This window comes from Sprattus sprattus, assembly GCF_963457725.1.
Source record: "Sprattus sprattus genome assembly, chromosome: 2".
Taxonomy (NCBI): Eukaryota; Metazoa; Chordata; class Actinopteri; order Clupeiformes; family Clupeidae; genus Sprattus; species Sprattus sprattus.
The window spans coordinates 47,118,505-47,136,198 of record NC_137921.1 but is presented as its reverse complement, the minus strand read 5'-3'; the positions used below and the strand labels follow the sequence as shown (position 1 = coordinate 47,136,198).

The window sequence follows — 17,694 nt, the reverse complement described above, 5'->3', positions numbered from 1 at the left end:
AGCCAGGCTATTCATAAAAAAAAAACGTACGTCAATGTGGCATTAGTACTATGAACAGTTGAGATTGATTCCTTCTAGCTCGGTTCGGATTCGAAAAAAAAAAATATTTGAATGCCTGTCGGACTGGGTCCGGGCTCGGTTACTATTCTGTCGGACCTGGCCGGGCTCGGACAGAAAAAATCGTCCCAATCCATGCTCGAATGCTCATGTATTTGTATTTTTGTACAATCCGGGACAGAATTTTAAGTTTAATAAGGCCATAATCACTGCTGTTGATGTGCAATAATTCTCATGGATGCATGGAGCACTTTATTTCAAGAGTTCAATATTTCTGCATTGCAGTTTAATTAAGTTATTTTTGTTTAAAGACAATAAAGAAGTGTTTTCCTTAAACATTGTGCCCATTATTGTAATTTCCAAGAAGGTATAACTCTGAGAATTCCAATCACATTTGTTTTAAATATCGTCTAATTATCGTTATCGTCAAAATGAAAAAAAAATATCGAGATATTCTTTTTTGCCCATATCGCACCCCTAGTGTTAATGAGAGAAGTTTTAAAAGTAAAGATAGGTCATTAGGCCTCATAATTGTTTGTGTAGTCATGAGTTCAGTCTTTAAGGGAGAGGCCAGTTGTAAGGTCCATTTGTTTAAATAAAAATAATAAGGATATATAGTAGTGAAGTGATCAACATCAAATGTTGAATTGTGATACAATAAACATGATCTTGACTTTGAAATTACATACAACAGTGTAGCCAATGATTTACTTTTACTAAAAACACACTAATTGTCTGCTTCATGGTTGGTGATAATTTCACATTTTTGCATTTTTAAAATGTTCTATGGTTTTAAGTTAAGGCCTACCTAGCTGTTTGCTTTCAAGATAATTGAAACATTCAATAAGTACTCCTCAAGCCACCAAGTTCTGTTAAAGATTAATTGTAAAAAGTTATGCACATTTGTGCGTCTGAATGGTCTCTTGAATGCATGCACTTTATGCTGAGGCTTTTGTGCACACATACATCTCCACTAGTGTAGGCTATGATCTTGATAATAGCGACTTTACGATTGTTTGGCGGCGGCGGCGGGGGGGGGGGGGGGTTTGAGCCTTGTTGCCCAGGGCACAGAAAATTGTTAATCCGGCCCTGCCCTTACCATTGTGAGCTTCACCCACCCGAGCCCAAACGCAACCAATTCGAACACCACATCCACCAAATCTAAAACGCAAATCATAACGTCAAAAAAGGTGAGGGTTTATTTAAGTAGCACATAAACTCACCTGGTGATTACGGTTACCTTCTCCTGCCCTCACTCCCTCCCTCCGCGCTCCCGAGCTCACAGTTCACACAGAATCAGACCATCAGGCCGAACCATATGATCCGAGTCAAACTGTTGTACTACATAACATGACGTCACCTAAACGCGCCCGTTGTAAGATAGACAAACTTGGAGCATGGGACACCTTGGTGCCACAATCGTACTGATTCATATTTTATTTTGGACCGTTTGCAGTGGTAAGGCGCCTACTACTTGGACATATTTGCACTTGCATTTTCACACTGTTTTACTACGGGAAATGAGCCCTTCTCTCCACAGGACAGGGTTCATTAATTCTACATAAACGACAGACTACTAGAGTACACTTGTCAATCTCTCCATACGGAACGCCTGAAATAAACCGTCTGTATTCAGGCAAAACGTATTGCTCTAGATAGATACACCTATTGGCAAAACTCGGTGAAATGAAATCGTTAGTGCCATGTATGGAGGCACACTTAATACTATACTTTAGCTGATAGCTAGCATAACAGTGTGTCCTTGACATGCTGTTGCAAATTAGACCTCACGCTCTACGTGCATCGTAGTACGTTTAACAACAGTGTTTTGGTGATGCATTGTTTTTGGTACTGAGAGCGTGGTACATTTTTCGTGTTGTGAACGTCTTGACGTCTCGACCTTGGAGATGAATTAGCTCGCCGACTGGCGGCGATGGCGAATGGGCGATGAATATGCCTGAATCCAAGAGTTTTGCCAAACATAATGATGCAGGTCTTCAGCAGACCACAGAGGATGAATTCTGCACATAGAAAATACACCTTTTTTTATTTACGCCGTTCCTGAATGCAAGCATCTCAGTTGATTTTTTTTTTTTTTTTTAAACCTAGGGCTGATAGATTCCTGTCAGCACAAATGTTGGCACTTTCAGTACTCCTGAGTTGATAAAGCTTAATACAGCCCTCCGGATTCACTAGAAAGTTTGCGTGTGTGTGAGATTTCGCCTCTCCCGTTAACAATATGTCACCTGTGTCTTATCAGGTAGTGGTGCCAGGTAGTGCCAATCACACCTTTACTAGGTCGCAGTTCGCTTGCAGCAACGAGAAGTGCATCCTATACATAGTGTGTGACGGCCATCAGGACTGTGCGAACGGCAGCATCATTTGCTAAGTGGTTACATTCCAGAGTGAGATCTTGGGTTGATTGGCAATATTTAGGACGGTTTTGAAAATCGGTAAGACTTAGAGGGTTGAGAAGTAAGATACTTTTATTCATAAAATCCTATATAAACAAAAGATCTATTCCCAAAGTCAAGCTTATGTAAACCTTAGGGCAATTATTGGTTACACCTAAGTTGCTCACGAAGACCGATAGAGGGAGACAAATGTATCAAAATAGATTTTAAAAAATTTTGTAGACGGGTTGGCTCAGTCAAGCGAAAGATAAAATACTAGACCCCTTTTTTGGGACCCCATACTTTGTTGTCTATTTAAGTTAGGCACACTGTAACTGATGGCACACATCTTGAACTTGTGTTGTGTGAATACGTTTTATTCCTGTCTCATATTCCAATTTAAGCTATACATTTACTTAAGTAACAAACGGCTCTCCTTACCCCACTCCCCTACTGAGATAGTTTATATGTATAATACAAGAGTTTTGTTTTGTTTTAAAGTCACGCAATCCAAATCAGTCATCAAATTTCAAAAATGATGTAACAGGACAATTTGTCCGTGTGTTCATGTCTGTGCATTGTGTTGTGTGTTTCAGGGAAGAGACCGTGCACAGGCTTCATCTGTACAGATGGACGGTGCATTGCTTTAAGTTTGCTGTGTGATGGCCACGCTGACTGTAGCGATGGCTTAGATGAGCTCCCAGATACTTGTGGTGAGGACTTGACGCTTTGTTTTTGTGGCCTTCTGTTGAAGTGTTCAAGGCAGAGTCCCTGATCCAAAGATTTTTGATATTTGAGCCAATAGAATACACCCCTCCCTTCAGTTCTCATGAAGAACCACTGTTGTTTGGCTGGATTAGTGTATGGCAGTCCGAGCCACTTCCCATTCCCATTTACAGAGTGAGGACTATGTACAAGCACCGCTCTTTTGTTGTGTGCACACAGGACAGACATCTAGAGGGCTGTGAGGAGAATTGAGCTGAATTCTACAAAAAGTGTATTATAATCAACTCTTCACTTTCTACTTTAAGCTTGGATGCCCTAAACTGATTCAGATGGAATAATCATGAATTGCCTGTTTAAATGAATAGAACAATTATTATTATAGTTCAATTGTCACCCATTTATGAGGGATGCTGTTGTCAGCATGTAGACTGATAACAGTACATGATTGAAGACAAGAAGTCATAATTCAGTTGGCAATGATGGATATAGACAGAATTCAAATGATGCACGTAAACACCTTTCCCTTGAAATAATTACACTTTTCCTTATTTGTGGCTTTGATCTGTTCAGGTTTGCCCAAGTGCAAGCGGGATGAGTATGCCTGTGCCAACAGGCACTGTGTGTCCTCTGTCTTCCTCTGTGACAAGATGGATGACTGTGGAGATGGGAGCGACGAGGACTCCTGTGAGCCAGACCGTGCCCGCCCAACGCCCCCCAGTGCCCCCTTGCCTCATGCCTTTTGCCACCCATCGGAGTTCAGGTGTGGGGATGGAGAGTGCATCACACACGCCTTCAGGTGTGATCACTCGGAAGACTGTACAGATGGGAGTGACGAGCAAGACTGTGGTAAGTCATATCCCTTTACTCGTCTGCCTGTCTGGTTTACTTAGGTAGCCATTCTTTCTCAATCTTCTTATTTGTGATGAACGCTAGTAATTGTGTAGTTGACTTCTGGTTTGCCACTCAGTGAGCAAAAACTGATTTCTGTTCACTTGTGACCAAATAGAAAAAAACTGCATTTGCATGAAGTAGTCCTACTATTGGTGGAGTTACATAGAATGAAAAACTCTGAGTTGGTTTATAATTTAATGCACAACATCAAAATGCAACAATGAATTGCTCAACAATGAGTTTCTCACTTGTAATGTAATTAAGTACTTGGGTGGAAAATCCCTTGAAATGCAATCCCTTTAAGCGCATTCTTGAGAAAATGGCTAAAGAAAATGCACCTCTGATGACGTTTCCATCTGCTGGGTAATGCAAATAATGTATCTACACTTTCAAAAACTATCTACACTTTCAAAAACTATTTACACTTTCAAAAACTATCTTCACTTTCAAAATCTATTTGCAGATACGGATTTCAGTTACGCATTACGGATAGGGATACGGATTTCTGTTACGAATTACAAAATCTTTTTGGCAATGTCTTTACTGCCTTTCTAAAGAGCCAATCAGAGCTTTTGGCAGATTTTCTAAAGCGCCAATCAACACATTGTATCCTCTACTGACTAGCCAATCAGCGCTAGCTTGCTGGCAACTGCTGCTGGCCCGCTGATTATTCAATAGTTATAACCTAAAACTGCCACCGCTCTGCCTAGGGAGAGATCTGGGGTCTCCCCCGCACGGTTTGAATACAATTCGGTGTACGAACACCGTGGGGAAAGTTAAACAAGCATGCCTTATGTCTGGCCCAAAGGGCTGATGAACACCTGTACTATTTAGTTAATCTTAGGCTCTGGCGATTCAGAGATCGCTTGGCTGCAGAACGCATTGTAACTAAGAAATTGGTCTCATATATCTCTTCCACTGAGACGCTAGAAAACTCGCTTCCACACAAAATACACAATAAAACGTTTTCAAGGACTTCAGAAAAGGGTTACAAATAGCCTACCCCAAAGTGCCATGAAAAGAAACGAAAATGACATTACAAGGTGGTTTTGAAATCAGGCTGGTCATTATCCAGCTGTTGAGGATGCATATGCACTTAACGGTATACCCCCACCATCACTTTGCATGTGTCTGGAGAACAAGACAATAGCAGTCTGTCTGCTAAATGTTCTCATCGTGATAATTGGTCATATGAATACTGTTCATTGTTAACTTAATTAAATGTGAATAGGAGATCGGTCACGAAAATGCTAACGTTAGCTTTCGTTAGCTACCAAAGCAGATCCTAATATCTTCCATACAACGACAAGGATCTTTGAAACAGGTGTAACGAAGTGTGGAGTGAAAACCACTGACTATGATTGTGTGTTTTACAATGACTTTATTAATAACTCCAAATATAGGACTTCTTACTTGTGCCATTTCTCGGTCTCTGATCCATGACTGCTGCATACACCGTTTCACTCAACTTTCCCAGTTACCAGCAAGCTAGCGCCGCTGATTGGCTAGTCAGTACAGGATACAATGTGTTGATTGGCGCTTTAGAAAATCTGCCAAAAGCGCTGATTGGCTCGTTAGAAAGGAAATAAAGACAGTGCCAAAAAGATTTTGTAATTCGTAACAGAAATCCGTAACTCGTACTTGAAATCCGTATCCGTCTCCGTATCCGTAATGCGTAACTGAAATCCGTAACTGAAATCCATATCTGCAGATAGATTTTGAAAGTGAAGATAGTTTTTGAAAGTGTAGATACATTTCGTATTTGAAATCCGTATCTGTAAATAGATTTTGAAAGTGAAGATAGTTTTTGAAAGTGTAGATACATTTCGTATTTTAAATCCGTATCTGTAGATAGGTTTTGAAAGTGTAGATGGTTTCACAGATACAAAATCTATATTACAGATTACAAAATATTTATGGCATTGATCTGATTCCATAGTTTTACCCTATGCTAATCGGTAGTTAATCCCCCTTCTAACAAATCAATTTCTTATCCAGCTTGGAAGATTTCATGCGTATTTCAAGCACTTCCACTCAGGATTTTCAATTAGAATGGTCAAAACTTGCGTTAAAAAGGTTGATGGGAACCCAGCTATTCTCTCTGCCCTTCAGATAAGAACGAGTGTCTGGAGAACAACGGGGGCTGCTCTCACCTGTGTGTGGACCAGCCCATGGGCGTCCTGTGTGACTGCCCCCCTGGCTGGATGCTGTTGGGGGACACTCAGTGTGAGGGTGAGCTTTTTTTCCCCTCACCAAGTAGACAATGGGCAAAATATGTTAATCATGCTTAAGTGTTAAACCCTCTTGCAAAATCGCTTGCATGAAATAGGTGTTTATGTTTTAAGTAGTTGTATGTACTATATGTGGTGTTTGATTTCTATTGCTCAATCCATCTTTGCGTTTTGTCTGAGGGGTAGCCAACAACCTTCTCAGAACTGTAATTAAACTGTAATTAATTTGCTCTCATGCATCATGCTCAGAACACAGTGTTCAGTTTTCACAGTGTTCAGTTTTCACATTCTCAATTCTCACAGACCTTGAGAAACATGATTCTCTGGTCTTATAAAACCAAGATTGAACTGTTTAGCCCCAATTCTAAGTGTCATGTCTGGAGGAAACCAGGCACCGCTTATCAGCTGCCCAATAACATCCAATGGTGAAGCATGGTGGTCACAGCATCAATAGCATGGATATAGCAATAGTGGAATAGAATGGACACATCTCCAACAGTACCTCCACCTCGGAACCAGTGAAGTTAGGTCTGCATTTACTGGCCGGTGCACCACCTGTGTAGGTTTTGACATGCTTTTGATCAGTCTCAAGTTACTTTCAAGTTACCTATGGATTCTGTTTGCACGCGTCTCTGGACATGATATGGTCTCAAATTCTTCATAACGCGTTCATGGTCATATCCCGCCTTAGCGAAGACAAAAATGAGTCTTTTTCTTTGAGTTTAGACTATTGTACCGTTAAAAAAAATCATGGTTTTGGTGATCGACCTTTCCTGCCTTTTGAAGCAGGACGTGCACGCGCAATTTAGCTGATGAGTTTAGCCTGGGACACATTAACTTCACAATTAAGTAGTTTAGCACCCGTCGGCAGACCGGTACAGCCTGTGCTCATTTAGCGAGCTAGATTATCTCATTTAGCGAGCTAGACTGATTATCTTAGCTTCAGTTCTACGCCGAACAGGGCCCTGGCAGAGCATGATAGGCAGAGCTTAAGGCTGCAACACAACAAAATGTGAAAAAAGTGAAAGGGTCTGAATACACTGTATGTCCAGTAGATGGCGACATTGGCCATTAGTGTAAAGGGTAAGCAGACAGTGTTGGTGAAAGCATCCCTTATACCAGGGGTGGCCAACCAGTCCAGCTCAAAGAGCCACAACAAAATCCAACACCATTTCAAAGAGCCTCACGTATCTAGGATCCCACTTTTTTGGGGGGGGATAAGCCTCTACATAAAACCATTTTTTTCCCCTGTGACCAAGCAAAACTAGGGGGGTCTGGGGGCATGCTCCCCCATAAGATTTTTTTTGAAAATAACCTTTTAAATAGTGTCCTTTAGTGGGTTTTAGGAAGAGAAATTAACACATTTAGATTTAAAATATGGCACAAATATAAACATATTGAAGACATTTGCTGAGATGTTGTGTTGGATGTGTGTGAAGCAGGAGCACTCTGACCTGGGAGAGAAATTTTAGGAGCAGCTACTACCCTTTGCCTCCACATATTTAAGTGAGGCCTCCTTTTCTACAATAACTGTGATCAAAACAAAGCATTGGAACAGACTGTGCCTCGAGAAGAGCTTAATCACAGCAGTTGCCTACCTTTTATTGGAAATAACCTTTTAAATAGTGTCCTCTAGTGGGTTTCAGGAAGAGAAATTAACGAATGTAGATTTAAAATATGGCACAAAAATAAACATATTGAAGACACCTGTTGAGATAGGTGCTAATTATAGTTAATGTCAGATATCCTCTGTTCAATTTTCAAACTCTCCCTCACTATATTACTTTTTTGCTCGAGCAATATTCAATGACACCTGATACAATGCCAACGTGACCGTTTCAGAGTAGCCTACTTCAGAGTAAATTTCCTAAAAACCGAGTCTGTTTCTCTGACTGACGTTTCAAAGTATGTACCTTGTGCTTGCCCATCTCTGTGCCTTTAGGAACTCCTGAGCTATGTTAGTTAGCATTGTGTGTGGAGAGACGGCGCTCCAAGTTTGAGGCTTTAGAATGCGACAGTGACGTCTGGCATATTAAGCAGAGGGGTTTTCCATTTCGCTGCGCAAATAATTCCTCCCATTCAGGCAAGAACGTATCTTCATATTTTCGTTTAGCTTTACGCTTTGCTGGATCCATGGCATTCTATCAGTAGCTACTGCTAGTCTGGCTAGTTACTCTCTGAAACTGGGTGCACACATTAGAAAGAATGTTTCATGTTTGGAACATTAACGTTACTTGAAGACATCTCTCAAGATCGCGTGATGACAAAATATACATGAATAAATACCCCATTCAAATCGGACAGACTTTTTGTCTGTATTTCCAAATATATTGCGTGCAAAATATGCATTTTAGATATTTGTTTTACAATATGAAAATTCTGTACACCAAGAGAAAAGTGAGTGAGCACTCGAGCTGGAGCCGAGCCGCACGTCAGCCGGCAAAGAGCCGCATGCGGCTCGCGAGCCGCGGGTTGGCCACCCCTGCCTTATACAGTCGTGGCCAAAAGTTTTGAGAATGACACAAATATGCATTTTCACAAAGTTTGCTGCTTCAGTGTCTTTAGATATTTTTGTCAGATGTTACTATGGAAGGCTGAAGTATAATTAAAAATATTTAATAAGTGTCACTGGCTTTTATTGGCAATTACATGAAGTTAATGCAAAAGTCAATATGTGTTTTGACCCTTCTTTTTCAAGACCTCTGCAATCCGCCCTGGCATGCTGTCAATTAACTTCTGGGCCACATCCTGACTGATGGCGGCCCATTCTTGCATAATCAATGCTTGGAGTTTGTCAGAAATAGTTTTTTTTGTTTGTCCACCCGCCTCTTGAGGATTGACCACAAGTTCTCCATGGGATTAAGGTCTGGGGAGTTTCCTGGCCAATGGACCCAAAATATCAATGTTTTGTTCCCCGAGCCACTTAGTTATCACTTTTGCCTTATGGCAAGGTGCTCCATCATGCTGGGAAATGCATTGTTCATCACCAAACTGTTCCTGGATGGTTGGGAGAAGTGGCTCTCGAAGGATGTTTTGGTCCAGCAAGCACCAGGATCGTCTCCTAAACATGATTCAGCTGCGGGATCGGGTCACCTCCAGCACAGAGCTTGCTCAGGAATGGCAGCAGGCAGGTGTGAGTGCATCTGCGCGCCCAGTGAGGCTAAGACTTTTGGAGGATGGCCTGGTGTCAAGAAGGGCAGCAAAGAAGCCATTCTCTCCAGGAAAAACATCAGGGACAGACTCATATTCTTCAAAAGGTACAGGGATTGAACTGCTGAGGACTGGGGTAAAGTCATTTTCACTGATGAATCCCCTTTCCGATTGTTTGGGGCATCTGCAAATAAGGTTATCCGGAGAAGACAAGGTGAGAGCTACCATCAGTCCTGTGTCAAGCCAACAGTAAAGCATCCTTAGACCCTTCATGTGTGGGGTTGCTCCTCAGCCAAGGGAGTGGGCTCGCTCATAATTTTGCCTAAGAACACAGCCATGAATAAAGAATGGTACCAAAACATCCTCCGAGAGCCACTTCTCCCAACCATCCAGGAACAGTTTGGTGATGAACAATGCCTTTCCCAGCATGATGGAGCACCTTGCCATAAGGCAAAAGTGATAACTAAGTGGCTCAGGTAACAAAACATTGATATTTTGGGTCCATTGGCCAGGAAACTCCCCAGACCTTTATCCCATTGAGAACTTGTGGTCAATTCTCAAGAGGCGGGTGGACAAACAAAAAAAAACTATTTCTGACCAACTCCAAGCATTGATTATGCAAGAATGGGCCGCCATCAGTCAGGATGCGGCCCAGAAGTTAATTGACAGCATGCCAGTGCGGATTGTAGAGGTCTTGAAAAAAAAGGGTCAAAACTGCACATATTGACTTTTTGCATTAACTTCATGTAATTGCCAATAAAAGCCAGTGACACTTATTAAATATATTTAATTATACTTCAGCCTTCCATAGTAACATCTGACAAAAATATCTAAAGACACTGAAGCAGCAAACTTTGTGAAAATGCATATTTGTGTCATTCTCAAAACTTTTGGCCACGACTGTACATAGGCCACATTGAAGGAATTAAACAAAAAAATCACACACACTATACCAGGAAAAAAACTATGGTGTGTTTCAGTCAGTAGAATAGTATCCAGAGTAGTATCACTCTGTCTAATTTAAGTAGGTAGATACTTGTTTTAAGGGGAAAAGAAAAGTATATTTTGGATAAAAAATGTGATTTGAACTTAATCTCTTTTATTTTCCCAGAAATTGATGAGTGCCTTAGCAACGATGTCTGCAGTCAGATTTGTGTCCATGCCAATGGCACCTTGACCTGTGAGTGTCATAAAGGTTACGTTAAGGGTCCTCGCACTGAAGAATGCACAGCCATCGGTAAGAGCTGCCATAATGGAGATGACTTGAATCACAACATGGAAAGTACACAATGCAAATTGTCTTTGTCATAGTCAAACAGCAGTGTTTGACTATGACAAATGGCAAACAAATTGGGTTTTTACCAGGACATCCTCTAGTTAGTCAGGATTCAGGAACCATTTCAGCAGGTTAATGACTCCTGTCTGTATCATCTTACTGTGTGTGTGTTTGCGCAGGGGACCGGGCTGTGATTGCATTCACCAGCTCAACAGGCCTACGTTCCGTTGACACCTTGGGTCAGGAGTACAGACAGGTTGCCTCATCTTCCACCACACCAAGCCCAGTGACAGCGCTCGTTGCAAACCGGACCCTCTACTGGGCTGGTTCCGAGCAAGGCACCATCTACAGGTGTGACTCTGAGATGAATTGATGCTCAATTGCAAAACCCTTTTGTTCTTTGTCTGCACATCCGTGTATATACCGCGTCAATTATCTCTATACTGCACCGTATGACGCCCCAGGGTAAGCAGGATAAGCTGTTAATTATAAACTTTTTGGATGTGTCACCGTGCAGAAGCACTGTGTGTTTTATGGGGAAGGGCAAGGTAACGACCCACTGGCATATGGAGCCCAGGCCCTCTGTGGCTAATTAGAACGGTGCCCCCGCACATTCCCCCTGGGCCCATGTGTTTTCATTCCATGGATTGTGCTGAGCCGTAGATCTCCCTCTTCCCTCGCCCGTCTAGAAGTCCACTTTGTAAATATGCGTAATCCATGGCATCTTTCCTGCATCTTTTCCTTTTTTCCATGCGTATGACATTGTTGGCGTTGGCCACTGTTGTTGTTTATCAAGACCTCTGGACTGAAGTTTTGCAAACAAAACACTCAACCCAACAGGGCTGGTCCTTGCTGATGCAAGGCCAGAGGGGGTGAAACATTCTCCTAATTTGTAACATAAAACTACTACTTGAAGGGTAACCAGTAGACTTAGATAGATTTGTTCAATTTTTTGAAATTGTACAGTTTTTGGTGCCAATTCTTGTTTTCATGTCAATTTTTATGAACTTTTATCAATTGCAAGATATTTATCAATAGCTAGATATTTCAAATGGTTGGGTTGGGTGTGGTCTCTTCCAGGACGGCATTGGAAGGAAATGCACACAAGTCTGCGTTGCTTTTGAGGAGCCACGGCACCATTCTGGGTTTGGCTGTGGACTGGATCCACCATCTGCTGTACTGGACCAACACCAACACACATTCCGTTAATGTGGCCTCTCTGGACGGGTCCCAGCGGCGCCTTTTGGTGGGGGGCCTGTCCAAACCCACTGGGGTAGCAGTGGAGCCCCTGGAGGGGTGGGTATGAGCCAGAGTCGTCGTCCCCCCCCCCCCCCCCCCCCCCTCTCTCTGTACATATGTACGTATGTTAAGTGTGCATGTATGTGACTGCGCATCTCTGTCTCTCTCTATGGCTATCTTTGTTTCTCTCTGTCTGTATATTTCTATCTTTATCTCCTACCACCTCTGATTTTCAGTTTAATTGAAGACTGTAGGTCACATTCTTGGCATGTAACACCACATACAAAATGTATACAATGATGCCAAAGCATATTTACTTTCATATTTACTTTCATCAACAATGAAAAGTGACAAAGCACCCCCATGAGGCGCATCACCTCTTCCAGTGAGAGAATTGTGATGTTGTTAGCTGAACCCCTTTAGAGACGTCATGGTGACATTGTCCTGTTGGATTGTCCAGTTTGGAAATGTCTTCAGTCCCTTTCGTTGTGTTTCCCACCCTGAATTGCTCTCTTTGCCTCCTTTTCGGCACCTACACCCCTATTTTGTGTCCCACAGTCAGTTCCCTCCATTTGTACACAAGTCCAGTAAATATCCAGTTATAGAAACAGAATGTATCTATAAATATATGTACATTCACAGAATGTCAACAGCAACTTGCACTTCCGGCTTGCAAATTAAGTAAATCACCATGAGTTGGTGGAAGCTTATTCTAGCCCATTCTTCCTTCCTGACTGAGACACCCATGGCACATCGCCACTGAAAAACATTTTTCTAGTCTGCGTGACTATTCCCACAGTCTGCTCTGTCCTAGGCACAGGTATCCCAGGTCTAACGTCAAAGCAAATTGTCACCTGAACATCATGTAACTTTTTTCATCCTTCTGTTCAGTTCTTATATTATATTATTATGCACTGCTGTTTGCCAGGCTGCTGTTCTGGGCTGACGCTGGCACCACACCCAGGATTGAGCGGGCATCACTGGATGGACGTGGGAGGACAACCCTGGTCACCTCCGCATTGCAAAGCCCAGTAGCCATTGCCGTAGGTCAGTGAAGATAGTGGCTTCATTCTGTGTATTACTGTAGTTAATCACACTGCATATTTGTAGGTTAGTACATTGCCCCAGGAGGATTTGTTAAGGACCTGTTTGAGTGTGGGCTGTGTTTGGCTTGTACCAATGTTTGTTTTACACTGTTTGTTTTGTGTTTGTGTGTGTGTGTCTGGTGTGTGTGTGTGTTGGCAGACCTTCCGCGTAAGCTTCTTTATTGGGCCGACGCTGGACGGCGCTCGGTTTCGCGAATCAGCTTCAGCGGCCAGCAGCGCAAGACCGTGCTGGAGTCCAACGGCTACCTGGACCGGCCGTTTGGACTGGCCGTATTTGAGGTGCTTTGACTGTGTTTACCACCCACGTTGTACACAGTGTAATTCCAACAAGTTTCTCAAAATGGAGGGTCAAGGAAGATGATTGAAAGCCAAAAATGAGAACTAAGTATTAGATATGTTGGCCATCTGACATGAAAAGTTCAAATCAGTAACAGTTCATATCCTCTGTTCCTCTTTGGTCACCCCTGCATAACTATGGCCTGGACCGGTAAAGCGAGTTCCCCATTTGTTCAAATCATACACCTAGCTAAATGTCAAGAACCGACGTCATGGAATGCAGGCAATCCTGAAATCGAAGGATAAAGACTCTTTACTAATGGAACAGGCCTTGCCCTTAGGCACATGTACACCAATGTTCCTCTACAGTATCGTCTACAGAATGCACACACACCTACCCAGCCTCATACACATTCCATGTTATTCAAGAAGTCAGGGGACACAAGAAAAACTGACAATGAATAATTCATAAAAGCTCTGAGCATCTTATCATCCGTAGTGCTAATCATTACCTGTATTGTTATTGGCTATCGTTTGTGTAGTTATGTTTACATGAGCGTTGAGCTTGATGTAAAGACTCCTGAGTTGAGTTCTGCTGACGATGGATGTGATCTTCTGTCACAGGGGCATGTGTTCTGGTCTGACCAGGCCAGTGGCGCTCTGTGCCGTGCCAGCAAACATAACGGCAGCTCTGCTCTGGTGCTCCTGGGCCAGGTGGCCTCGCCGGGAGGGCTAGCCGTGGTACACCCCGTCCTGCAGCCACACGGTGGGTGTTTCAGTCCTGTCCTTTGGTCTCTGCTGGTGTGTGAGTGTGGGAGATATGTGTGTGTTTTGAGGAGTGCTGTGTTTGAGTGGTAGTTTGTGCACCTCTTTCTGTCTGTGTGTATGTGATGTTTTTCTGTGTTATTGTTATTGTTCTGTGTTATTAGTTTAGTTCAACCCTTTATGCCGTCACAGCCTTTTGATGATACAAGTCACCTTTGTTTCGTCAGCCAGATTTGGTTGATTTTGTGCCATGCTTTTGTTTTGACGTGTCAGGTCAGTCATTGTGCGGCTTATCAGGAAGGGTGTGTCCCTCTGGGTGTATGCCAGAACTCTTCTCTGAGACAGTACCGCCTCGGTTCACCTGTTTGACGCCTACAGAACATCCTGGTAATTCACACAGTACACTCTCTTGTTATTTCTTGTTAAACCACAACCTTGACTTTCTTGGAATCACAGAATATGGATAAGGTACCCTTTAAAACCAACATACATAGATATTACTGCAAATTAATAGTTGAACCTAATCTGTTCTTGTTGCTGAATAATATTGGCAAGGATCTGCGTCAAACTTTGTGTACAAGGTTGAAATCAATTCTACAACATGTTCTCCAGCAAGCATTGTGATGTGCTGACATCCAGCGAAAAGAAAGAGCGTTTGTCTTTGCTGTGTTTCAGGGAGTCTCTCATACCGACCTAGGCTGACTTCAGACCTCTCGGAGGCCAGCTTTACATGGATAGTGTCACTCATTGGTGAGTTTTGTACACAGCCAGATAGCAGCTTATACTCCCCACCTTAGCCTGTGTGGCCTGTTGACATCTCCACCTCTCATGTTGCGCCACCACAAGTCAATACAGAAATAAAATACTGTTATAAACAGAGTGTTACAAACTACATCTAGCTCCAATTGTAAGAATATCAACACTTTAGAAAGTCACCATTCACACTCCAAGGATGTTCACACTCACTGGCAGCTGGCATGGCGGTCAGTTGCTTGATTTGATGGACCAGAGGACTTGACTTTATTCTCGACATTTCAATTAGATATTGGTATTAGTTTGGGCTGTTGAATTCATGTCCAACAGACACCAGTGCATGTTTTGAAAATATTCAAATTGTTTAATTGGCATTGTAAAATGGTTAAATATTAAGTGTAGCATTGATAAAAGGCCAGCACAGTTTAAACAGGTATTCAGAAACGCCCAAATGAGGTGTTTTTCAGCCCTCAAAGGAACTCAAGTCTGTGTACATGTTCTGAAATTACCAAATTATTGTGCCCTAGTAATCAAAATGGCTTAACACGATGGTCCGTCTTTGTTTGTGCGCAAAAGCCAGCGTTGCACATCTGTCAGATTTGAGCTCCTAGGGACACTCTTTCCTAAAGCAACATGACGTGCACTAACTGAAGTGTAAAGTAGTGTACAAAGGCTGGCTCTGTTTTTTTCTGTTTTGTTGTTTTGTAAGTGGTTTTTGACAAGGCGTCTGCTAAATACCTTAACTATAACGTGTCTCCTGTCTCGTAGTGCTGCTCAGCCTGCTGCTGGTGGGGCTGCTGCTGTGGTGGTGGAGGGTGGAGCTGAGCTCCACCTGCGGCCCCGGCCTCCACGCCGATGACCCCCTCAGAGAGTCCTGCGACCCTCTCATGCCCGCCGCCCCCCTTGATGGCCATCTTCTCAAGGTAAGCCCCCCCCCCCACACACACCACACATACCACCTGCATCCCAGCAGGCCGAGCAGACCCCAACCTGGCCTGTCCTGCCCTGTAACTTTACTTTACCTCCCCAAGGCTGACACCTTAGCCTTAGGCCACTGAGATGGTAATCATCTTCTCCCTCCTCAGGTCACTGCTTAAGCTGGCGGAGGTGACGGACGGCGTTCGCGTGAAGACGCCAGGGCAGTTGATCTTGTCAAACTGTTCTGTCCTGTTTTCACTTGTTCAACCTGTTAAAGGCTTCCAAGTTCCTGGGCTGCTACGAGGCCAGGGAGCTGCACTGGCTGATGGTGCTGGCTCTCTGCACTGCCTGTAATTCCTGCACATGAGGTTTGGCAGGAGGGGAGGGGCGATGGTGAAGTTGAGGGTTAAATGGGGATTTAGAGCAGGTCGTTTAACTCCCAATAATTAACTCCTGGTAATTGCTCCCGATCTCCACCTGATCACTCCTTCATTTAACTGGCTGTTTGTTTAATTTGCCTGTAGTCTAAGATCACTATCCACAAAAAAATTATGTAGACAGTGGTGTGGTGAGAGGGTACCCCATAGAAGTTTTTTTTTTCTGTGAGTGTGTGTTTGTGTGTGTTTGTTTGTTTTTCTACCCCTTTTCTGAAAACTTTCCAGAAAGTATTGACAGTGAGGAACGACCTTTTGGTACGAAAGAATATGAGTAGTTGGCTTTATTGTTAATGGTGAAGTTGTTGAACGCACAACAGTGATATGACATTTTCATTACCAGCAGATCATATCACAAGCTTTGAAGATAAAAAATGTAATTGCCATACAAGGAAGCTATTATGAGTCACCCTATGCATATGCTTGACTGACTTCCTGACTTAAGGATTTATCAAGCTTGACCCAAGATGCCTATTACTGTAACTTGTTCACAATGTAAAGTTATGCTTTAACCTAAGGAGTTAAGGCTTGTTTTCTCAGTATTTGGAAACACATTGTTGCTAGCCTTAACTACCCTCAAATGTTTACTCTGGCACTGTAAACTTGATATCTATACGAGTTCTCCTGTTCAGATATTCTGAATGGCCTAATAGCTTGAATATTGAAATGATTTGTCATCAGAATGATTTTTTTTTATTATTTTGAATACAGGTGTGAATACTGTACTACCTGCTGGGAAGAGTTATGAGCAATGATTGTACATTAGGTTGAACTAGCGCATAATTTGCACTTTCTTTTTTTCTGTTGGTGATTTCTACTTTCCTTTGGTTGTTATAAATTCCCAAATGGAGAACAAATCTGTAATATTGTAAAACTTCATGGTGCAAAAAATGTTACCCAGTCTTAAGACATTAAGGCACAAGTCAGTGTTTTATTATCTTTGTTTGAAAATTATTTTCTTTATTGCTGAGATTTTGTAGCCTTGGTAAACATCATATCCCTTGGGATGTATGAGTGATGCAGTGGAAATTGTGAGATGTCAGCTTGGAACCCCCAGAGTAGAATGGATTGCAATATGGGTTTCATTTGTTAATTGAGTTAATATTTATTGTTATAGCACTGTTTTGATCAAAGATTCTGTAGTTTTTGTTTTAGTTTGTTAAAAAGTTCTCAATATCAGGATGTCAATGGAAGCCATTGTGCTGTAGTGATTGAATGAAATAAACGGTTGAGAATTCTCTATTGTTCTTGTATTTAACAAAACTCAACACAACTGCATATATTAATCTTAGGGCTTAATTTGATTTGTAACCAAGAATTTCACAAATTTGCAAAAAAGAGTAGAATTAGAAAATTAAAGCTGTCACCAGTTGAAAATAAATCCTGTTTTAAAGCCATTATCATTATCCAAGGTTGCAATCCTTAAATGGACTTGTGCTCTAATCCCTGCCGACTGTATTTGGAACTGTGCTTAAGAAA

The 17,694-nt window shown here is 42.3% G+C and overlaps 1 protein-coding gene across 1 annotated transcript; it reads left to right on the top strand.

The window, feature by feature from the left end:
• The first annotated feature begins 1,422 nt into the window (after nt 1-1,422).
• On the top strand, nt 1,423-17,437 carry LOC308361411 (low-density lipoprotein receptor-related protein 8-like). Its single transcript, XM_080833753.1, has 14 exons — nt 1,423-1,515; nt 3,047-3,163; nt 3,747-4,022; nt 6,180-6,299; nt 10,560-10,685; nt 10,904-11,075; nt 11,805-12,020; nt 12,892-13,010; nt 13,209-13,348; nt 13,970-14,111; nt 14,384-14,497; nt 14,786-14,860; nt 15,632-15,786; nt 15,949-17,437. The coding sequence occupies exons 1-14, from the start codon at nt 1,455-1,457 to the stop codon at nt 15,958-15,960; spliced, it is 1,845 nt and encodes a 614-aa protein (XP_080689879.1). The 5' UTR covers nt 1,423-1,454; the 3' UTR covers nt 15,961-17,437.
• Nucleotides 17,438-17,694: the final 257 nt, after the last annotated feature.